Raw genomic sequence first — 24,458 nt, forward strand, 5'->3', positions numbered from 1 at the left:
TGATTCAGGAACTTGCATGATTCAACTACGGTACCACAATACTTGTGCCATTATGGAATAGTATTAGTGAGATTGAAATCAGTTGCACTTTAATGAAGATATTAGAGAATAATTGAAGTAAAACAATTATGATTCAGTGACTAGGATATACTTCTAATGATAAGACAGAAATACAGGGACTAGGATATACTTCTAATGATAAAAGTAGATAGATATACTTTCACTTCATACTTGCAACCCTTAAACTCCTCCATTGTAGCTTTAGCTATCTAATCTCTAATCATTGATAAATAATACTTCAAGATCGATAATTTGTCTCTTTGCTTGTGTAAGACGAAGTTCAATTGTCTCTTTGCTTGTGTAAGAATTCAAGCTCATACACAAAAACGGGTTGACATCATTATGCGATCACAGATTGGTAAAAGTTCAGAAAGCCCTCAGGGCAATATAATAACAATTACACCAACTTTATGCAAAACCTTAACTTTTGGCTAAGGACTAACATGAGCTGAGAATGCAATCACAATGATACAACTCACTAATTCCAACAAGAAGGTGAGGCCAAAATATACAAAAAATGGAGGTAATTCGTGGGGACTACGGAAATGGAGAGCTCCTCAAGTAGATGTCTCTCTGCTAGCCAGAACTTCGTCTATTGAAAATTCAAGCAAGCAGTCTTCTAAGAAACTAACAAATTGCACCTCTGTTATTCTGCTTCCCTGATAAAAGCAACATCATTACATCCAGGTTTTGGTGATAGCAGCAGAATTTTATCTTGATCAGTATCTTCGCTTTCAGTGTGCTCACGAGGACTGTCTACCGAGGATGATTCCATTCCATCTTCTGAATTCATATTAAACCATAAGCTCAAGTACATATAAACATACCGCCAAACCAAAAATAAAGGCCACAATTCTAATTCAGTTCATCCCAATCTAACAGGGCACTATTTAAATTTAGTACATTAAAATTTGAACTTTCACATATTACTCTTAGTGATAACTTTATAAGAGTTACAAGTATTTAAAAGAAAGACAACATTGGGTGGAGATGTAAATATTTACATAGTGAAAACATAATTATGGTATTGTAGCTATATTTCACAAAAAGATTCCAAACAAATGTGGCCTATTATCTAGGGATGAAGGGAGTAGTATTAAACTATTAATCCACGAAGCTATTACTATTACAAGAGAAGAACAAACAATGTTGCTTTAGTACATACCTATGCAATCATGATACTCGGGCGACTGTTTAATAGTTGTTGTTTGCAGGCTCTCGGGAAGCAGACAGCTACAAACAGCACCTGAAATCCAAAAAATTGCATTTTATTAGCCATTTTCAGACTTGATTGTTCTCTAAAGAGTAGAAGGTGCAAAGCTCATCCCAAATATGACCATTACCCCACCCCTCTAGTGAGGCTCCTACCGTCCTACCTCAGGCAGGTGGCACTACTCTTCATAGCAGCAAAAAGTCAAAAATTCCTTCAGTCCCAAAGTAATCTTCATATTTACCATATTAGTCAGTCCAACACTCTCTCTATCCAGTTCAACTTTTTTAATCACATATTGCAAACGGGTCAGCCCACTATTTTTACCTTAATTTCCGCCAAAGCAAACCAGGAGTATAAATTTGGGGTGGAAGCAGTAAGAAGAACAGAGAATTATGTGAGAGATTTATCTATCAAATACTCAGATGATAACAGAAAGGATCATCCAAAATATGGCACAATAATACCAATAACATGTTATTTAGCTGGAACGGCTTTCAAAAGTAGTTTCCTTTTGGTTTAAACTCCCAAGACCCATCCCAAAAAACTTCAGCACCAAAGTTGAAAATAAAAGGCTCTATTCTACTATACTTCTTGAGGGCAAGGATACTATTGGGTCCATCACCTGGTGGATCAAGGCTCAATGGTAGTTCATGTTGTTACAGCAATATATGGGAAAATCAGAAAACACCAAAACTTCAGCATGTAAAGCTATGAAACAGCCAAATATATATTTACTCTATATCACTTGTCACATTACTCATTCCATATTGCTAGCTGCTAAGTCAAATGAAACTTGTTGGCCACTTTTTAAAAAAAAACAACTGGAACAACTAAACAGCACATGTCCAAAATTCCCCCACATCAATCAAATACCACTAAAATCTTATTGTGATACAAGAGAAATCAAGTTTAATTCTTAAACAAAATGATACAGGGTATAGTAGCCAGTTGTTCAAACATAGAACATGGGAACATGATATGCCCTTCAAACAGGGCTTTCTTGGAGGACAAAATTTTTTGTACTTCATATAACATATGTGTGAAGGACAGATCAGAAAACATGCATGAAGGAACTTTCAGCAGCTACATGAGTACTTTCCAACTTGAAATGCTTTGTCCAAAATTATAAGAACAAGACCAGTGAACCAAATACTTTCTCTGTTTTTTTGGTTGGACTATTTCTCTTTTCATGGTCAAAATTAATTTCTCTGAATTTTGACCTTATCTCTCAATTAGATACATACTATACTTATTACAAAATAAAATAATATCATGTAGGACTTGTTAGATTAGCCACACCCTATATTTTCAAGATATCAAGTCTCTATAATTGTTTATATGAAACTACACTTACTGATGGTGAAAAGAACTCAATGGAAACCAAGAAAAGAAATGGTGTAATTTAAAAAAAAAAAAAAAAAAAAAAAAAAAAAAAAAAAACCCAGAAATATATAGAAAGTGCAGGGCATACCAGTTCGGGCAAGACGGTTGACCCATCCAGGGATATTTTTGCCAGTCAATTTAAAGGAAAGGTCATCTGTGAAATGATTACAATTTTTGGTGATGAGATGATAAGTATCTCCATGGTACTCAGAAGCAACTCGCTCAACGAAATGCTGAAACTCTGGTTGGGACATACTCGTCCGGCCTAATGAGATAGAACATCTGTAAATAAAACCTGGACAGCTCCTTGGTTCTACTTCAAAAACCCCACTAGCCGGAAAATCATGGGCCCCAAATCCATACTCCATGCCATGGACTGTTTATATAAGATGCATAAATGAGAATTGATTTTGAGGAAGTTAAAGGAAACTCTCAATCAATGTCTTAGAAGACATAAAGATCTGTCTTTGCTGAGGCAAAGTGAGGTGCATGATTCCAAAAACGGGGAAAAAAATAGCAATTTATACCCCTTTTCCACCACACACACACACACACACAAAAAAAAAAAAGAAAAAAGAAGCTACTACTGGCCTAATGCTGATCTTTCCATAATAAAGACATCAGTTATACCATGATATAAAATTACATACTCCTTCCATCACTAAGTAATTGCATGGGTTAACAAAGTGCATTTACTTAAAAGCTACATAAAACAAGAAAAATGGACGACCTTAACCATCACCATTGAATGTTAACATACAAAAACATTACCACCATAATGAATGGTGTTATAGCCCTTATGTGATGCCAAGATTCAAGTGTAAAATTATGGAGATTCATGAGTTATTTTTGTCAACAAAAGACTTAAAAAGCTACATTAATTTAAATAGGCACCTAAAAGATCCATTGTTTGTGTCTCAAGAAGCTGGAGTGCCCTAAGGTGCATCAGTAGTGATTTGCCTTAGCAAAAATTACCCTAGCCTATAGCCACAAAGGCATTGAAGCACACTGGTATAAATCAATGAAAACTAGAAAACACAATGTCCAAGACAAAATCATCTAATAGTGAATTTAGACCATTAAAAAAAGAGCAATTAGTACCTAAGCATTTTTTCTTTTAAAATCCCTATAAATCTAGCTTGAAGCCTTATGTTCCGACACAAGATCAATGTGCACCAAACTTTACAGTCAAAACAAAGGAATAGAAGTAACAAATCTTGAATTGAGAATGATGGGATGATAACAATATAGAAAAACACACTCACTAATAAGAAATTTCTGGTAACTGATAACAGTCCATAGTAACCAGCATAGACACACAACTCTCTTGACTCCTTCAAAAAATTCAGAACTATCATCAAATGGTGCCATCCCACAATATCACCAACATTAGATTATTTCAGAGAACATCATTATAACTCCGATAAGTTTCTATGCTCATACACCAAGAAAGACGTACTGTCTAATGGGACTACCACAAAATATGTACTTATTAATCTTCTATTCTAGTTCAAGGTTCCTCTTAGCTATATGGTTTATATTTCCGAGCTCGGTTATATCACTACACAAGTGCAGATGGTTATAGAATACTGAGATCCTTTAAGTATTTGACAGAATAACAGGAAGAGTTTAAACAACTTACAATACCAATTTTACAAAACACCAAATTAAGACCCTAATCAAACAATAACCTAACAATTACCATATTGATGTAGAGAAACAACCCAGATCAAATGGAAAGAACCCAGATCACACACATAAATAATCAATCAATTCAACAAAAATAGAGTGCAACAAAATTTATAAAAATCAAGAAATTGTTAGATAATAATAGCAAAAGTTACAAGAAATAACCTTCAATGCCGGAATGAAAAATCCCAAAACCGAAGCAGTAGGTGTAATGATTAAGAGGGGTTAGGTCATACACATTCAATACCACCTGGGTTTCAATTCCTCCGTCATTTTTAGCCGTTGATGATTCTTCATTACCCATTTTTTGAATTTCCCCCTTTTTTCCCAATTAGTTTTTTTTTTTTTTTTTTAAAAAAAAAAAATCCTCAGAAAATACTGAAACCCTCTTTTCAAGAACAAAACTTTGTTTTCAGGTGATGAGGATTTTGACAAATCCCCAGCAACCCAGTAACAAAGCAAAGCTTCTGAGATCAGCCCTGCTGTTGTGTGTGGATGAGAGAGAAAAAGAAGGGAGAAACAGGCAATTTTGGGGCCTCCAGTCAAATTTTATAGGAATATTTGAACGTGGTTGGAAAACCAAATATTTAAACAAAAACAAAAAAAAAAACAAAAAAAGAATGATTTTCAATTATGTTCGTTGGTGGATTTGGTCGAAAATATTGAAGGGATAGAGGTTTGAATCTCTAATATCTCACTCAAAACTAGTCATTATATTTTAACAGGGGATTTTTCTGTGTAAGCCACACCGTGTGGTCGGAATTACTCGAGTTACTCCTGACCGAGTACTCAAGTAACCCCTTACCGAGTAATCTCTCGAGTAACCCCTGACCAAACCCCTTAAGTAATTCCTGACCGAGTAACCTCTGACCAAACCCCTTAAATAATCTCTGACCGAGTATCTCGAGTAACCCCGGCCACACGGTAGGTCAGCCACATATATAAATTTGGTGATCCTGATATTTTATAAGTAAAATGAGTTATTTAAATATTAATTAATCAAAATACGGAGAAATTCATAAGTGAATAGACAGTCTTAGTTTAAGGTCCCCTTCTAAATAAATAAATAAATATAGAGTTTAGTTTCACATGAATTAAATTTTGTTACACCATGTCACCATATGAGTTTACATGCATATAAAACAGCTCAACTATGATGAGATTCTTGATACTTTGATTTTGTATAAAAATGTGCATTAGAATTTACTAATTTAGTCTTTGTTGGCATTAGTCATCATATCCCTTCAACTTGAATGAGTCAAGTTGGATAAAAGTAACCTAATATTGTCATGGGAGTATTATATTTATATGGAAGTTGAAATTTGGTCAAATATATCAACTATGACAATAAGCAAACTGATATGATAATCAAATTTGACATATTTGTAGTGATTAAAAATAAAAAAATAAAAAAAAATAAAAACTATACTTGTAACATATGTTGCATTGAATACATGACAAAAGATGACATCAAGTATCAATTGCCTAATATAGTATCTCTAACAATGTAAGCAATATTTTATATGCTATTCTCTACTTGAGTAAAATATTAATTTCCAGGAAATAGTATATCCAATGGTGGCAAAATTAAATCTAATACTTAGGTCAAAAATATTAATAATTTAACTTAGGCCAAGATTTATTTAGATAAAAAAACTTGGAGATTAAAAATAAAGCCTTTTCTAGGCACTTTCTTCAAATAAGAATGTTTTCTAGAGAAGAATGGTTTTATCAATTGATACAATGAAAGTCAACTTCTTTTTTTCCAATTAAAAAACACTGGGTTTTCAGAGATTCTTAGACCACATTTTTCCCACCAATTCTCTAGTCAAACCTTTTGGGTGACCAAGTACATTATAAAAGAAATACAGAAACAAGTCGCAACTGCAAGCCATATATATTAATTGCTAAATGTAATTTTGGGGGGCATATGAGTTCATTAAATAGAGATTAACAAATTGATCAAATTCAAAAGCTATTGAATTAAAATGACAGTACAGCGTTTTTTTTTTTTTTTCAATGTCAATCTCGCTGTAATATCCATGAAGCACCGTGTAATGAAATGCTGTAGTATGAGATGCCGCTTCTGCAAGTCTGTGATGCTGTGATCATTTCTTTTCAATGGAAAAGAGAGGATAGCTTTGTGCTGCAAGGTCAAACCTTTCGATTCTCAACAGCTCGAATGATATCTGGTGAAGTCCATTCCATTTATATACAGAAGCAGAATGGAAAAGAATTTAGAGTAAGCAAAAAAAAAAAAAAAAAAAAAAAAAACGACGACAACAACAGATGCAAAGCATAAATATATTTGGAAGTTGGAACCATCAAACAACGATGAAAAAAGCATGTAAGCTATGCTGTTGTAGCTGGTGCAGCTCCAAGAAACAACACTGAAAGAAGCTAGAGAGCAGCAACACTTGCTACAGATGTACTAGCAACTTCTACAGAAATAATAAAGCAGGCAGTTACAGCTGTAGCAAAAACACAAGGCAGCAGCTACGCCAAAGACCATCGACCGTATCTATAGCAGTATAGTAAATTGAAAACTCTGTTCCACAGGCAGTTCACAAGCTATGCTGTTCAGGGCAGATGCTGCAGAAGGATAAATTCCTTCCAATGTAACAGTCACAAGGAAGCTTCCCTTCCACAGAAAAACTAATTCATCGCTTGCATAAAACATGTCCTACTTTATTATCAACAATTTCTCAATCTTGCACATTTACAAATTTAGTTCATATATTCCACAACCAAAGGATGTCGACATTGGTAATGATACTTTGGTCAGCAGAATAATTGGAACTTCATATATTCAGTATTGATGGAATAATGATGCTTCATATCTTCATCTAGTAAACATTGTAAATTGCATCAATGAAATACCACTAATAGCATCATTAGACAAACACAAACTAAGACTTTGGTAAACACTTGTTACACTAGTTATAATTCGCATAATAATTATTAAACCATTATTTTTTTTTAAAATGCTACAGTTAAACATGCATTCCATTGATAATATAAGCACAAGCAACATCACAAATGATACCAAAAAGCTACCATTACAGCTTATATTAAAATAGCCTTCAGTAGAGTTTTAATAAAGAATGGCCCATATAATGCAAAACTACACTGGTATTTACTATTTAGCACCTCAATAGTTTACCATGGGCTACAATTATATACATCAACTCATCAAGAGAATGTCTTGGATTAAAGTGCATGTATAAAGAGACACGTCAAATAAACATACCATACAGCATTACAGAATTCTAATTCAATGACAACATCAAGAAACGACAACTAACCTGTATGCTGAGCCAAGGGCAATAACACTAGTTCTTCACATCTAACTCACTAATCCTTTGCTTTAGTTAAAATCATAGAGAATTCCAAAGCAAGCAACTCCTTATGTTCTTTGAACTTGAAGAAATACTAGAGGAATCAATGAAGCTTCTTCAAATTGGATTAGAGATATTTGCACACACTGAACATACATAAACTTTCCATATTTTGTCTGAATTATTCTTACATACTTTCATGCATGACCATTATGGAAATTCTGGCCTGCTCATAGAAAATATAGGGGCACTAGCAACATAACTAGTTAGGAGCTTAGTATGCCACGCCAATGCTTCAAGAAAAATGTTGAAATGACACACCACCTTTGCTAAAGCACTGGCACTTTACAGAATGCTAGCTTAGCAAATTTAATGTTGGAGTGGTATCATTTCCTCAAGTTTCTTCCCTTCTTTCCCTCCCATAACCATTGATGGAACAAGTATCCTTCTCTCTCTCATCTCAAATTTCCATCACTAATGTCTTGTAGTTGTGGACATTCCTGAACAAAAATGCTTGGTAGGCCATCCACATCATCAATTTTCTTACTCCGTACAACACAAGCACGCAAAAAGTTAGAGCTATAATGTATAAAAGTCTAATGTTTCCACTATAGATATTATACTTGGGTAACATGTAATACTATTTTTTAAGCAGCTCCAATATTTCTTAGAAAGGTCCTATAGAAATAGGTACAAAAGAAGTATAATGAATGTATTTCATTAGATTATCATATTTAAATGTGCTCTTAAATTGTAGTTTGAAGTCAAGTACCCGTTTGGCCTCCCTGCCACCGTTATCATACATATTTATCAAAGGTCTTGCAAGGTAATCATCAGACTGATCAAACTGATTCTTCAGAAGGTATCCATAGATTTCTCTCCCTAATCTAAGAGCCCCTGTTTCTCCACAGGCAGGAATGAGTATCATATAAGTAATAGGGCTTGGTTCAACCCCTTCTTTAAGCATTCTATCAAAGAGTCTGAATGCCTCGTGCTCCAAACTACTGTTGATGTAACCTGCAATCAATATGTTCCATGTAACTGTATTCCTGTTATTTGTTCGCCAAAAAACATCTGTTGCTGAGTTTATATCATTGCATTTTGCATACATATCAACCAGTGAGCTTGATACAAAAATATTAGAGTCAAGCCCTTTTCTGACAATATAAGCATGAAGTTCCTTCCCATGGCGCCATGAACCTAAATTAGCACAAGCTGCAAGGGCACCAGTAACAGTTACAGTATTTGGTTCAATCGAATTTTCCATTATCTGAGGAAGAAAGCTGACACTATGAGGTGATTGCATGGCCTGGAACAATCTCAGAGCTTCATGACTCATGCCAGCTTGCTGATAGCCAGATACTAAAATGTTGAATGTAACAACATTTGGTAACAAACCCATTTCAGGCATTTCATACAACAGTTTGAAAATGTCCTCAATTCTTCCATGCCCGAAACAGGCAGCAAGCATAGTGTTATAAGTAATAACATCAGGTTTTGGACCAGAGTCTTTCATTGACATAAAAAGGCTTTGAGCTGATTCCACATTTCCATCACTCATGTAAGCTGCAACCATCTCATTGCATACGAAAGTACTTTTGTGCATTATCCTGACGAAAATATTTTCTGCATCATCAATCCTTCCATTTTTCCAATACATACCAATTAATGACCCATCAACATGAGAATCGCCATGAAGACCAAGTTTAATAATGTATCCATGAATTGCTTTTCCCAAATTTAGATCTTTCAAGCTAGCACAAGCTGGTAGAATGCTGGAGACTGTCACAACATTAGGGATCAAGGAAGTCCGAAACATTTTAACAAATGCATCTAAAGCATCTCCATAAAATCCATTCTGAATGCAGCCTGAGATAATTCCATTCCAAGTGTTCTCTTGTGGCCTAACCCCTTTTCTTTGCATCTCTTCTAGACTTCTAAAAGCCATTTCAATCTCCCCATTCATGGCAAGGCCTGAGACAAGGGCATTCCAAGAAATCAAGTCGGCTTCCACACCTTCCAACTCCATCTTGCAAAATATGTCCATTGCCTTGTCAAGAAGACCATGAACCATATAAGCAACAATGAGGGCAGTCCAAGAAACCACGTCCCTTGAGTTCATTGTGTCAAAAACACTCTTTGACAATCTCAATCCCCCACAATTTGTATACATATCAATAAGAGCATTCCCAACAACAACATCTTCATCAAGCCCCCTCCTAATGGCATATCCATGAACCATTTTACCAATGTTTTCCACTCCCATTACAGAAGAAGCTTTTAAGATAGTTGGTATAAGATATCTGTCAGGTAACATGCCATCATTTATCATCATCCCAAGAGCCAAGAAAAGATCAATCCATTTCTCGAATCGACAGAATGAGCTTATCAAAGCAGCATGCGCGGATACAGTTCTCCTTGGAATTTCATCAAACAGCCTGATAGCATCACTTAACAACTCTAAACTCTTTGAGTAGGCCACCACTAGCATATTCCCTGTGAAAGAATCAGCCTTTAAAGCACCCACTTTGACAAGACGTCCATGGACTTGTTTACAAGTGGAAGAATTGTTGTTAGTCCCACTACTATTTCTGTTTATTTGGTTAAGGAGAGCAAAACATTCAACAACCTCATCTTCCACAGCTTGATGATTGGAGTTAACAAAATCATTAGCATGTTGGATTCTTGACAATAAGTAGTTTTTACGGTGTGGTAAGTCCTTAAGACCCACATTATGAGTTGCTGCAGCCTCAGCTTTAAAATTTTGCACTAAATTGAGCTTACATGGAAATAAATTCAGGAAAGGAGTGTTATGAAATGGAATGGAAGTAAGTAATCCAGTAGCGGACATTGTAGGGAAAAACTTTGGAAAATTAGCCGATAGAGAAAGAGAGTGGTGGCAAAAAACTTCCATGTTTGAAGTTTTATACCATAGGAACCAAGGTAGGTTCAAGCAGGCTCACCGAGAGGTTATATGTATTCAACCAAGTAAGCATCATTGCATCTCTGGGACTCTCGGCCAATAGAGGATCTAAAAAATTCATATTGGAGGTCAGAAAGTTAATATGTACATGCTACCCTAAAATTCAATATAATGTCATATCATTGAAGACAACAGCCATAATCAAAGGATAATTACACGCAATTAAACATCATTATAAGAAAATCACATACAACAATTTTTGTCATTTAAACAAACCAAGAATCTGGTGCTAACAACAATCTCCCCATAACTTCCATTACTACTGACAAGATAAGTCTTTCTTAGTTTCTTTGTATACTGGGATATATTTCCGTGCATTAGTACGGGTACGCTCTAGGATATCAGACACAGAAAAACATTATCATCATCTCGCTTTCGTCTTCTATGCAATAACCAACATTAAAAAAAATCACAATTTCAGTAAGAAGCAATGTATAATACCATCATCCAAAATTAGTAGAAACACATAATATTTAAAAAATACCCAGCAATAATGTTCAAAACTTTCAATTAACAATTATCCTATACATCAAAAAAAAATTAAACTTGGAAAACAATTTAGTAACTAATTCACCTTGAAAATTAATCACAAAATCAATCAATTCACCAACTAAGCTGGTAATCAACAATTTAACTACCCAAGCATTTCAACTAATTACAAACAAAATTCTAAAGAAAATATATTTGAAGTTGCCAACATGATAATTAATTACCAAAAAAAACGAAAGAGTGAAGCAACGAAAGAATTTACCTGAACAGAGGATTTTGGTATAGCCGCGGTGGGTCGGGTGGAGTTGCAGGTGGGCCGGTGTTGGGCTTGGTGGAGCAGCAGTCCGACCCCGTCAGAAAAGTGGTCTTCTGACCCGGAAGAAAACGGGTGTGGTGGTTGCTCAGTGGAAAGACAGAGAGAGAGTTGAGTGAGGGTACGAGAGGATAAGGGACTTTGGGAATTTTATTTACTCACCAGAATATAGGCTCCAAATCCATTATACAGTAAATATCTTTGCTTTTTTTTTTTTTTTTTTACATAAAAAATTTAGAAAATGTGGTTAAACTAACATTAAGGACACATTTTCTAAATTTCTTTTGTAAAAAAAAAAAAAAAAAAAAAAAAAAAAAAAAAAAAAAAAAAAAAAAAAAACATTAAGGAGAAATATGGTGTTTTATGTTCAGAAAACTACATTTGTTACGAGAACGAGTAACAATTTCTAAATTAAATGTTAAATCTAGACTTGACTAACCTAACCTGATATAAATAAAGTTTTTAGTAGTATTTTTTTTCTTACCTTTCTTTAATAATCTATGATTTCTAATTTTGGTTTGTTTCGAGAGAATATAAGACCAAAATTTAATACAAGATTGCTATTAGTTTAAAGAAAAGCATAGTTTGTTTCAAAAAAAAAAAAAAAAAAACATAGTTTTCAGCGTCTCATAAATAAAAGGGCATACATACTTATATTATATATAATAAGTGGATGATTTAATTAGTTAAAGTCTTGAGGGTCGTACTCAAGAATTCAAGACTTGAAATCTAGGATAAAATCCCGAATAAAGAGGAAGATTTTATTACGATGTTAAACTAGTTTATTATCGACAAAAAAATGTTCTTATAAGTAAGAATGACTTCACAATTCACCATTAAAAGAATCTATGGGGACTTGGGGAGGTGAACAGAACCAAAATGTTTCTAACATAGGATTCATAAACGTATTCATTAGAGATAATATACTTCATGTTCAGTATACTCTAGCCTTTCTTAGTAATTTGAGCAATAAAAAATTGGATTCCATATATAGATACAGAAACAACTTAATTCAATAATTAGATGAGACTTTTAGACATGGCAACTTCTTTGAAAGAGAACAAGAGCTGATTCCTCCATAGAAAAGATTGACAACATAATATTTGCTTCATTATTCAAAGATAAAATATACACACAGGTACCTAGATATTCTATTATAAATAACAACAAATGAATTTGGGGGAGAAATTTAAGTGCGAAATAAGGGAGAGAAACAAGGATTGCAATTGCACTGCAAACCATAGAGGTACAAAAATTAGTATCGTTTTCAAATTGGTACATTTTCGAGAAGAAAATTACAACCCCGCTCATTTTATATGTGATACAATGATAAACCAGCATATATTCTACGAGTATCAAAGAAATTCTTCAGTACAGTTCTGAACCAATCTAAAAGTGAAGCAAAGGAACTGCCCAAGCGATTTTATCTCCAAGTTCTGCAGCTTCCTATTAGCCACTGATACTATCCCTGAATTCCCCCAAATGCCTGAGAAAGTTGACGATTTTAAACTAAGACACATGCCAAACTGCAACAAAGATATTCAGCAAGAAAGATATGCCCAAGTCCAGTTCTCTTACAGTAAAGTAACTCTAGTAAGGCACTCAAGATTCGTCGTCCGGGGTGGGGAGACGTCTTCTCACACGACGCCTCCAAGGGACTGAGCCGTCATCAGAGGAATCCTCATCCTCTACGGAAGCAGACCCTGTTTCAGCCTCAAGGCTCTCTCCCCATAACCTAGCAGACGATCTCCTCCTAGTACCCTGTTGTGCTCGGGTTCGAGACCTGGAGGTACCAGACCAACTACTGCTGCTCCTGGGACTAGATGAAGGACGCCAAACCCGAAAGAGGAAAAATATGGTGATCCAACCACGCTCATCCATCTGAAGATTGGCATCTTCATCTTGATCTTCCATAAAGGAAGATTGGATTGTACTGAGCACATCACCTATATCCCTTTGCCTCTCAAGTCTTCTCCAATTTCTCTGCCTCTCAGGATCAGCCTCAGAAGGTCTCACTAATGGATGCTCTACCCTTGCATGCTTTCTCAGATCAGTGTAATTGCCACTAAACTCACAAGTCTCACAGGCACAGCTTCGAATCTTGGCATTCATAAAATCACGAGCTGACTCTGCCACAATCCACCCACTAATTTGTCCACGACATAGAGGGCAAACAAGCTTCTGCTGAAGTTTATGCATGCTAGCAATCTCTGCAGCAACAGAACCTTGGGATTTCCCTTCGTCCTGCGAGGTCACCACAGTTTCAACGGCCACAATGTCTGATGACTGCACGGGAGGCTGAATTCCTTCTTCTGTCAGCGTTTCTGCTGAAGCTTCTGTGAAAGACTTGCGAAATTGATCTAGGCAATTGGAGTGTCGATAGCTGGTATCACACATGTATGGGCGACAACCCTTGTCATATGCCGAACAAATGAGAAGCACAGCATTGTGAGGATGCTCCATACAAACGGCGCATCTGGCATCCTCCCATTCTTTCAAGTCCTCCACTGTTGCTGGAGGACTTTTGGCCTTAGTTTCACAAGACAAACTCGAGCTGCAAGGAACAGGTGACTTTCTAGATCTCTCAAAAGAGACAGAACGATCTCTTCTTGCCTTAGGCATGTTGATATACTGCAGTTTGATACCTAGATCACACAGAAAATTCATAAGCAACTGATAAGTGAACCCAAATACTCAAGTATAGGACACCAACAAGTAACAAGCTAAGTCTAGAATGACTATATGAGTATATGAGACCAATTCAATGATTTGATCTGAGATGAGGTTACTTCTTTTTATGAAGGGTAACATTCATATTTTCGTGAATTTCCATTACATGATGTTCCCAAATTCCAACAAGAGGAACCCGAAAATGAGCAAAGCAAAACCATGATGTTGTCATGTTGCATAATGATAGATTGTATTAAGTATTGCAAGATTGTTCAAAAATAAATGATCAAAAATCAAGCAATCTTAGTTAGTATAATCAAATTGATGAGCATATCTGCATATCATTCCACCACGCCATATCAGGGTAAAAGAAAAAGGAGACTAAGCTTAGTGATGCAATGAAGAAAGAACTCTTTCCAGCTTAAAAACCCACAGCTGGATGATAAACTAACCAGTACATTCTATTCCATTAATCTTTAATTTTAAATAACACTGCAATATGAAAGTAATAAAGCAGCAAAATACAGCATTTATCACCATGCCTTGCAGATACATGATCAAAACAAGAAATCAAAATGAATAAAATTTCCATCATTCCATTCACAAGTAGAACACATTGGTCTCTTCTAGCAGATACCAATTGACATACATACATACATACATACTAGTAACTGTTAGCTTCTCTTCCAAAGATATACAACACCATGAACATCCCTGTGAAATGGATCAATGGGAGTTGAATTCTCCAAATGCAGACATCTGTAACGTTCTCCAAATGAATGAACCAGCATACCTCAACTTTCACCCTAAAACCTTAGCTCATATCATAGGAGAAGAAACTTAAAGAAATTAGAGATGGTATGACAGACCAAGAGTATATTTAATACCAAGTGTCTGCTGCTTAACCCAGAGTAATTCCATTATCTGCACCTTCTGAGTATTCCACTGACAAGCATTCCAAACTACAGCTTCCATGCTAATACTACATAGATACAACGATACACTCCACCTGAGAATTTGCACTAAGACATAAATCAGACGACTAGTATACGCGTCTTCCCATGTGATCTTTCAGTATACACGGCTTTGAACACAATTTACCTTTACCAGCCCAACTCAGAGAATGATCCATACATGGTTGTTGCTGCTGTCATAAGCAAACCAATGGTATATAGTTATGTTTGACCATATGATTCTGAACAGTCCATGAAAAATTGTTCTCATAACCTTTCATGTAAAGCCAGAGTAACATACATTCTCGCACAAACATTGCTTCCTTGATGAATAAAACACCGGTGTCCATATCGCAAAACCAACCAGTTCTATGTTCTCCAATCTGTGTTTGAAATGGAATCACCGTCATTTTAATTAGGCCTTTTTGCCTAATACACATTGTATGATGCGGAAACAGCTTCAATTTCCAGCATATGAGTCAGCAAGTAGAGCCTCAATGCATAACTAACAGTAAACAACTGTATCAAAGCAAATGACAACCTACTTTAACAAAATCCTAAATACCTAACAGCAAATCTACCTAGGAATATTTCAAATACAACATAAAGCTTGAATCTTTAACCCCAATTTAACAATTCATCTGGGTTTCTTGCTGAACCAACCTCGAATTCACCCAATCATAAACCATGAAATATCAAACCCATAAAAATAATTCAATCCAACAGGCAATTACAGTTCGTACATTTGAAACAATGCACCAAAAAACTCAATCAACAACAGCAAATTTCCGCCGCCTCAAACTGACAACAACCGAACCAAGCAATTCAACCTTTACACAAAAAACCCAACAAATCCCACCAAAATCAAAACCCTAATAACAAAACCAAGATCCCCAAAACACAAAATTCGATTCGTAAACAAAAACACAAGAATCAATCAAAAAAGAAGGTGGGTAAAATTGGTCCAATTAAAATTTAGGGTTTTCATCGGAATAAAAAATTATTACCAGAAATAGCTAAGATGTCGATAAAATTGAATGAACTAGGGTAAACGATCGACGATTTGAAATCCGAAATTAAATAAATTGATGATCTTTGAATTCTTCTTGTTCTTCTACTGGTAGGTAGGTGTGATGCTGGGTTTCACTGCTTCGAAAACTCTGTAATCAGAGAGAAAGAAGAGAGAGAAGAGGGATGTTAGAGAGAGAAACTTGACGCCTTAAAATTGGATGAGAGTTTTAGGCCGTCTTATTTATATGCAACTTTTTTTTATTGCTGACGTGGAATTAGTGGTTTTTATTTATTTATATTTTTTGAAATTTAAAAGAGATTTTGGGGTAAAAATGAAAATGCATGTTTGCTTACAAAGTCGGCGGCGCGTAAATGTAACTTTAATCATTACTGTCTCGGTTTTCTTTGTGTGTGGGTATCACGCGCTATTGCTTTGGTAGTTCACTAGTTTGGTTAATGTTTTTTTTTTTTTTTTTTTCACTTACAAATGATATTGGCAATTTGAGCATTTGAGCACTCCCAGCAGTGAGGAGAAAAGCCCTCACGAGTAAAAATAAGGGTGTAAAAAAAAAATCCGAACACTACATCAGTGAGTGAAAAAACACTCACCGATGAGTGAAAATAAAAACCCTCAAGAGTTGAGGGCTTTTGGTGATGAACAGTAACATGTGGCCCCCACTGCTTTTGTTGTTTTTTTACAACGGTTATATTTTGTATTTGAAATATAACCGTTGTAATTATTTTTTAAAAAAAAAAAAAAATTCACCAACGACCATAAAATTTTTTTCTCTATAAATAGACATGCATTTTGATATACTTTCAAAAAAACCCATAAATTAGAGAAATTAACATATTTTCCCAATTTCTTCTTGTTATTATTATTATTATAATTATTTCTTATAAAAAAAATTTCCATTTAGTATTATTAATATTTTTAAACGTAATTATAAATTTTTATTAAATTATTTTTAAACGTAATTAAAAAATAAATTAAAAAATAGTGGAGGAGAAAGTGATGAGAGGTTTTTTTTTCTCCTCATTGCTGTGGTGAAAAAAACATTTGATGAGAGAAATTGTATGGGAGGAGTGAGAAAGTGGGTAGAGAGAGATTGAGAGGTTTTTTTTTCCTCACTGCTGAGAATGGTCTTTGACTTGAATTCATTCAAATTGGGTTGAAGACTGCTTTTTTTTTTTTTTTTTGTTAAGACTTGTATTCTCTTCGTCTTTATTTTATTAAGTAAAACATTTCTCTAGAGTGTATATGGCAATGTAAAATTTTGACTAATAAAATCTATAATTATCAATCAGTAAAAATTATAACAAATGAATCAAGTACCTACAAAGTTATATTTTTTTCTTATGTATAAATTACTAACATTAGTCATAGTGGATTGAGTAAATAATGCAAAAAGTCAAAACGAATCTCTTCAAAAATTCGGAGTGAGTATAAATTTGGACGACGAATAACTCAATTTAAGTAGAGTCTAATCGTGTTGTATTCAAGTATGTTTATAATTTGTTTACTCGTATCTTATCAAATTAAAACAATATCATGTTCTCTTAGTTTCACGGTGTTTTTTTAATTTTTTTTTTTTTTTTTTTTTTTTTTTGTAAAAAAAAAAGAGATTTGAACATATAAATTAATGGTTCATTTGATTAAATGTAGGAATTGTAAATTTATTAGAAATTCATATATTCATTTAATTGAAATTCCTAAGAAATGCTAAATTTATATTCCCATGGGAAGTTCTAGTTATCTATGTTTCTCTAGGTAATTAAATTCCTCTATTTTGTGGAAAGTGGAATTTCCTAGAAATTCGTACTTCTCATGAATTAATCAACCAAACAACACAAAAGAATTTTAATTCCTAGGAATTTCGCCAACCAAACGACACCTAAGTTAAGTTTAATGTATTTAGTCATTTCAAAGATTGAAGTTAATTTGTCTCGAGGCATGGGCAATATGTGTGTTTTTTTTTTTTTTTTAAATCCGTATTTGGAATTTAGTTTTATGAGTTAAAAAGCTTTGGAAAAGCTCCTAATATCCTTGAAAGTCACTAATTTCAACCAACCAAGGAATTGAAGAACAAAACATTATTTATCAAAATGTTTGTAAAATACTACTGTAAAATGTAGCTCTTGAAGTTAATTCACCTTTAACATTTACTTTGCTAAAAAATAAAAAAAAAAAAAAAAATAATTTTATCAATGCACCATAAATTATTAAATTTTAGTTTTATGGTTAGTCTCTCTATCAAAATTGTATTTTCAAAGTTAGTGGACTATTTTATTTTTCAAACCTCGGAAAGAATTATTGTAATTTTAAGATCGTAAAGATAACTTATGAATAAAACGAGGATTTTTTTTTTAAAAAAATGCAAATAAAATCGAACCCTTAGTTTTTGGGTGCAAAAAGGCCCAAGGAGTGAATGGATTCTATGGCCCAAATACTGGAGGGCCAAATACTCCACAATCCAAAGATTTGCTTATTACATGGATGAGCACCATTGCACAAGGTGTCTATTAAAATGGCCAATTTTTACTAAGGAGGCGTTTGGTTAGTGTATTTTTTGGATTGGAAACAGATTCGATTAAGCCGATATCGTTATCATGTGTTTGGTTAGAAGGCATGATAACAATTACCATTACCTAAGGGTAATGGTTACCCCTCATTTATTACCTCTAAAAACTTAGAGTAACAAATACCCTTACCCTCCTCTCATTTGTTACCTCTCAAAAACTTAGGGTAACAAATACCCTTACCTCCTTTTAACAAATTAAATACCGGTTAAACCAAACAAATGAAAAGGTAATAGTTAAATAATTCTTTTCTCCCCTCTTATTTGTTTCCTTTCTATTCCATTTCCATTATCCGAACCAAATGCCCCCTTTAAGTACGCATTTCATATTTACATAGTTACATACTTACATGTTACTACAAAAGTAGTGTTACTTCAAGCTAAACCTCTCAAGAGTCAAGACAATTTGAGAAGACTTTGGCACCAGATGGCTGAAAGCTGTATCTCAAGTGCCTTCTCCCCTCTGAACTTGATATTGTAAACTACGACATCTACGGAGATATCAAGTATCACAAATCATAGAAAGGAAAATTGAGGGGAAAATGGAAAAATCATTTTACATGAAAATATTTTTTATCAGACCATACACACCCTTATGTTGTAAAATAAGGTATTTTCAAGACTGTGAGAAATGAATAAACAATACAATCGAAAAGTTGATCTTATAATCAATGGAATAAATATGGTGTGTCGTGATGCAAATCACCGACTTAAAAACGAAATTCCGGCGCAACCGAGGTGCTCAATTGTATTCGCCGGCACTTTCCCTAAGGTTAACACACCACTCTCATACAAAGGCACTTTTGGATGAGAGGTTGGAGTCAAACTTATGCCTAAAAATAGGAATTTGTTTAGCTTTATGTGTTTGGATGATAATCTTATTTATGTAGCACGTGTATATTATATTTGTGAAAGAGTTCCAAGCAATATATAAACTATGCAAGGAAGATAAAAAGGCAAATGTAACCTCTCCAACAAGTGAATTAATCAGAATAAAGGTGAAGATTAATCATCATAAACAATCACATAGTGAGGGGAGTTAAAGTAACACTGCAACCTGAGATCGCTACTAGAGAGCTACTAGACATGAAAAAGTCTACTCCACAACCCACTTGTGGGCAAACATGGTAGGCCACAACCTACTTGTGGAGTAAACTGATCAAGCTTTAGAAAGATCACAAATCAACCAAAAAAACATGATTTTTACTCTCTTTACTCCAACACCTTAGTGGTGCATTATAGATTTATTTATTTCTGTTTTTTAACTTAATATTCATCCATGTAGCTGCAATGGCGCGCAATTCTTTAGCTCTCAGAGTAAGATGGTCGGCATGCACTTAATTAGGACTAAACAACCAGTACCTCTCTAGTAGCGATCTCAGGTTGCAGTGTTACTTTAACTTAGAGTTACGTTGATCATAAGAGCACGTTGATAAGAAGTGTTTTGGAAACAATAATGAGAAGAATATAGCAGCCTAGCTATCTACTGAGTACCTAGTTAAGTGCTCCCTAAGGCGAAGATTACATGTATATCATATGGTCGTGAAATTTACTCGAAATGCATCAAACTTTCATACAAACTGCTTATCAGAATTTCATTAAAACTCAAGCAGGCAGGCAGGGAGAAGAAAAGCAATTATCAAAGGTGAAAAAGTAGCTATCAAGATAGAAGTACAAATCAGTAGCGAAGTCTACTTTTGTGGACTGAAGTTTTAATGATAGTACAGTTAATTTGGCCCAATAAAACTAATTAAGCCCAATTTATTGAAGACCATCATTACTTTTGAAGCCCAAATAATACCAATTTAAAGACTTGCTAAAATGACCCATCTAGAATATGGGATGCCCAAGTACCTTAGATTCAAAGCCTAATATTTATAGATTTTTGGGTTTTTCTTAGCTATACCCCTAAGGTAGTCGAGTTTCTAAGGTGTACCCATGCTTTTTCAAGTTTCTAAGCCGTGCCCTTCAATTACTTATCATACTAAAATGTACCCTTATTAGTTGTTTAAAAGTTAATTGAGAGTGTGATTTCTTGGCTTCAGTTTTCGTTATTAGGGTTGCGGTGGCTAAGATTTCTTTCTCCTATCATTTCCTTACCTTTTATCATCTTTTTATTAAATTTATAGTTAACTTTAGGTGACGTGGAAATCCCAAGGAGGGTATCATTCATTAATGGTAGTGAGTTGAGGGGCACAACTTAGAAATTTGAAAAAGCATGGGTACACCTTAGAAACTCGACTACCTTAGGGGCATAGCTTAGAAAAATCCTAGATTTTTTTATATTGAGATAAAAAGGAGCCAAAACTACTTGAGGTCAATAGGTCCTGGGTTCGAGGCTTAGGACTGACATTGTTTGAATTTTTTTTTTCTAAACACCAAAAAATTCGCTGGCGAAAAAAAAAAAAAAAAAAACTCTCTTAAGTTGCATTGGAAATCCATGTTTATATTGCATCCAATGCCCAATTTGTCGAACAATGACTCATGTTCCAACATATATTAACTTGACATGTCAAATGATATACTAGTATAAGTTCCTCGGTTTTTCATAATATATTTGAGAGATATTTGATTTCTTTAAATATTTCCCTTTTTAATGGGTTCGTTAAAAAAAAAAAAAAATTGTTCAAAATAGTTAAACCTAATTTTTTAATTAATTTATAAAGCATAAAAATTACTCACCTAAACTTTTAAGATTAAAAGAGGTAGGTAAAGAGATTGATTGCATTGAACCTTCACTAGATTACACATTCATGTACCAAGGAACTTTATCTATTGATGTTGATTCTAGAATTCTAGATAAACTATCAATCTTTTCATAGTTTTGTTATGTTCCCGACCAACTAGACATCAAGCTTTTATTTTGTTATGATATAGATTCTATATACCTCAAAACCCTCACATGAGGAAATTATCTTATTGATTGTATTTTCTGGTTTATCACCTTACTGTTGCTTTCTTTTGCTTCTTGGATAACATTATTTAATTGATAAGAATCCACGTTTGCTTGACTTTACTTGCCGTAATACTTGCATCATTTGTAGTTTCATGCTTATTAATATACAATTTGTACTGTATTAATAATATTTGTGAATATAATGATATGACTTACCTAATAAAAATACGAGTAATAATATCTTTTGATAAATTAAAGTATATATCAAGACGAGTCTTCTAAATTGATAACAATATCCTTTTTACTTATTTGCTATACCCTGGAATGCATTTCTTTACTATTTAAAATCAAAGCTCGGCTTTTATGACTTTATGAGGAATGATATTAGAGGCGCTTATTTCCTTTACTATTTATCTAAAAGTTGTAAAGAAAGATGGATGATCAAGAATTGTAAACCATTTGCAAATGACTAATGGAATAAATTCTCTAATTAGTAGGTTACTAGAGTTAGGAGAATAGATAATCTAATAAAACAAAAAAGTCAACAATGTAAGAGAATTAAATCCAAACTTGGACTTTGATCAGTTTAGTTAATTGAATACAACTAATGTATGTGGTCTAGTATTTGGAGGGATGAAGGGTCATTTGAGAGATTAGCGTATCTTAATGACATTTTAAGCATATTAGAATGTCTAATTTAATTGGAGGATCTTAGAAATTTTATGAAATACGTACTTTGTAAGTACTTTAGGGGCACCCGGATTAGAAATCTAAACTACTAGTCAAACTTAAGATAACTTCCTACTTTCTCTACTCGTTGCTTGTTTTTTAAATATAAATATGTAGGATGAAGAATACAAAATTATGTAACCCTAGCTTCTATCTAAGTTCTAACCACATATATTACAACTTATTCTCATTAATAAGATATAATAGTTTGGTGGTGGGTTTACATAGATTATCGATCTCTTTGTACATTTACACATTCATCTTAATAGAGAAATTATCTATCATTAGATAGTACTAAATGTCTACACTTATGAGGACAAATCAGAATATTCTACATGTATTGTTTATCATTATTTATCAATACGTGTATTAATTGTGTATATATGAACCAATAAGCATGTTTGGTGGTGTTGGTGAGAACTCATCACCTTGTGTCCTTGTGACTTTGATGTCACAAATTTGAGCGCCCTATCACCTATATTTGTTTGGGGTAGAGGATTCTCTTACCTTCTCTCTCAATTCTTTGACATAAATATATATAGTTGGGCTGGCTGACGTATGAGAGGTATCATATACATATACAACCATAGAAGCTTAAGGACAAAATAGAACGAATTTTTTTATACATATGCCAAAAATAATTAAAAAAAAATCTAGAAAATTGATGAGTATATAAAAATGTCAAGGATAAAATTGATAGTGTAGGGGCACACAGACATGAATGCATTTGGACCCCATTAGTTGAAGCTGCCCATAATTACATGCATCCAAACAATGGACACCAAACACGATTAGATGTGTGCTTATGTAGTTTCCCTGTTACACCATCTATCTTTGTCCCTCTGAATATTTTGCTTTACTACTTTCACTGAAGTTCATGTTTTTTCTCTTCATTTTATCGTTTTTTTTTTTACTATTATCTCTTCATTTTATCATTTTTTTTTTTTACTATTATGTGATACCTAGTATAAGCAGGGGCGGAGCCACGGTGGGTTCAAGTGGGTTCATTGAACCCACTGATTTTTTGAAAAAAATTAAAAACTTTTTTTTTTAAAAAAAAAAAAAATCAAAATAGGTTTAAATAGAATATTTGTGTATTATATGGCAACAAGTAAAGTTGTAGCCCAGTGGTTATTTTTACCTCTCATCATACAATGATACAAGAGTTTGTGGGTTCAGGGTTCGAAACCCATAACTCACACTTTTATTTTTTCATTTTGTTTCCTTTCATCCTGCTTCCCCTAATCCCCTGCTTCCAGCTTTCCTCTTCCTCATTCCCCCAAATTGCAAAACCCTAACTTCTTCCTCCTTCTCTTAATCTCTTCCCGTTCTTCCTCCTTGGCTCCTTCTCTTCCCGTTCTTCCTCCTTGGCTCCTTCTCTTCCCGGCGCACGGGCGCAGCACCGCAGAAGTCCGCAGCAGCCACTCAGGCACTCAGCCAGCACCGCAGCACGGCAGGTCGGCAGTAGGCCAGTAGTCACTAGTCAGCCACTCAGCTGACCACCGTAGCTCCGCCCCTGAGTGGCGCCGTGGCGGAGCAGACCCACCGTATGTAGGGGTAAGTGAATTTGGGGATTTTTTGCTAATATACATATGCTAAATTGCTAATATAGTAATATACATATACATATGCTAATACTTGAAAATTGAAATTCATATGCTAAATTGCTAATATACATATACATATGCTATTATGCTAATACTTGAAATTCATATGCTAAATTGCTAATATACATTACAAATTGCAGAATTTTTTGTAAATTGCTGAAATTTGGTTATAATTATCTTATATTTCAAGTATAAATATTCTCTTGAAAAATTGTAAGAGTGTTAAATTGGCTTGACTTTGTTAATTACCTCTGAAAAGTTGTAAGAATGTTGAATGGGCTAGACTTTGTTAATTACCTCGTAGCATAAAAACATTCTCTTGAAAAGTTTCAACATATGGCCTCACCTTGCTCAATATCTTATCGTAAACATTCTAACTATTTGTTGATCAAGAATAATAAACAATCTAATTTCTACCTTCTAATTAGCTAGAGTGGTTGATGTTATTGCTTGGATTGGTATGATTTTATTTAGATGATTATAATTAGGCTATTACTGTCATGTCTACATTTGAATCATTTGAATTTGTATTTATGATACATTTG

The 24,458-nt window shown here is 34.1% G+C and overlaps 3 protein-coding genes across 5 annotated transcripts; all 3 read right to left on the bottom strand.

Moving 5' to 3' along the window:
• Nucleotides 1-297: 297 nt before the first annotated feature.
• Nucleotides 298-5,224, bottom strand: LOC110707885 (deSI-like protein At4g17486). Of its 2 annotated transcripts, none has more exons than XM_021885960.1 (4): nucleotides 4,511-5,224; nucleotides 2,745-3,032; nucleotides 1,226-1,306; nucleotides 298-840 (listed from the first exon to the last, which is right to left on the bottom strand). In XM_021885960.1, the coding sequence occupies exons 1-4, from the start codon at nucleotides 4,647-4,649 to the stop codon at nucleotides 707-709; spliced, it is 642 nt and encodes a 213-aa protein (XP_021741652.1). In that variant the 5' UTR covers nucleotides 4,650-5,224; the 3' UTR covers nucleotides 298-706. The 2 variants fall into 2 exon arrangements, with proteins under 2 accessions (XP_021741652.1, XP_021741651.1); XM_021885959.1 differs by having other exon boundaries at nucleotides 298-843; nucleotides 4,511-5,211.
• A 981-nt stretch (nucleotides 5,225-6,205) lies between these two features.
• LOC110707886 (pentatricopeptide repeat-containing protein At1g19720-like) lies at nucleotides 6,206-11,945 on the bottom strand. 2 transcript variants are annotated; one of them, XR_002508607.1, is made up of 3 exons: nucleotides 11,418-11,945; nucleotides 7,651-10,714; nucleotides 6,207-6,534 (listed from the first exon to the last, which is right to left on the bottom strand). XR_002508607.1 is itself a non-coding variant. In XM_021885961.1 (2 exons), the coding sequence occupies exon 2, from the start codon at nucleotides 10,595-10,597 to the stop codon at nucleotides 8,351-8,353; it is 2,247 nt and encodes a 748-aa protein (XP_021741653.1). In that variant the 5' UTR covers nucleotides 10,598-10,714; nucleotides 11,418-11,945; the 3' UTR covers nucleotides 6,206-8,350. The 2 variants fall into 2 exon arrangements, 1 of the variants encoding a protein (XP_021741653.1); XM_021885961.1 differs by having other exon boundaries at nucleotides 6,206-10,714.
• Nucleotides 11,946-12,556: 611 nt separating this feature from the next.
• LOC110707887 lies at nucleotides 12,557-16,839 on the bottom strand. Its single transcript, XM_021885963.1, has 2 exons — nucleotides 16,099-16,839; nucleotides 12,557-14,113 (listed from the first exon to the last, which is right to left on the bottom strand). The coding sequence occupies exon 2, from the start codon at nucleotides 14,088-14,090 to the stop codon at nucleotides 13,071-13,073; it is 1,020 nt and encodes a 339-aa protein (XP_021741655.1). The 5' UTR covers nucleotides 14,091-14,113; nucleotides 16,099-16,839; the 3' UTR covers nucleotides 12,557-13,070.
• Nucleotides 16,840-24,458: the final 7,619 nt, after the last annotated feature.

Source organism: Chenopodium quinoa, unplaced genomic scaffold, assembly GCF_001683475.1.
Source record: "Chenopodium quinoa cultivar QQ74 unplaced genomic scaffold, ASM168347v1, whole genome shotgun sequence".
Taxonomy (NCBI): domain Eukaryota; kingdom Viridiplantae; phylum Streptophyta; class Magnoliopsida; order Caryophyllales; family Amaranthaceae; genus Chenopodium; species Chenopodium quinoa.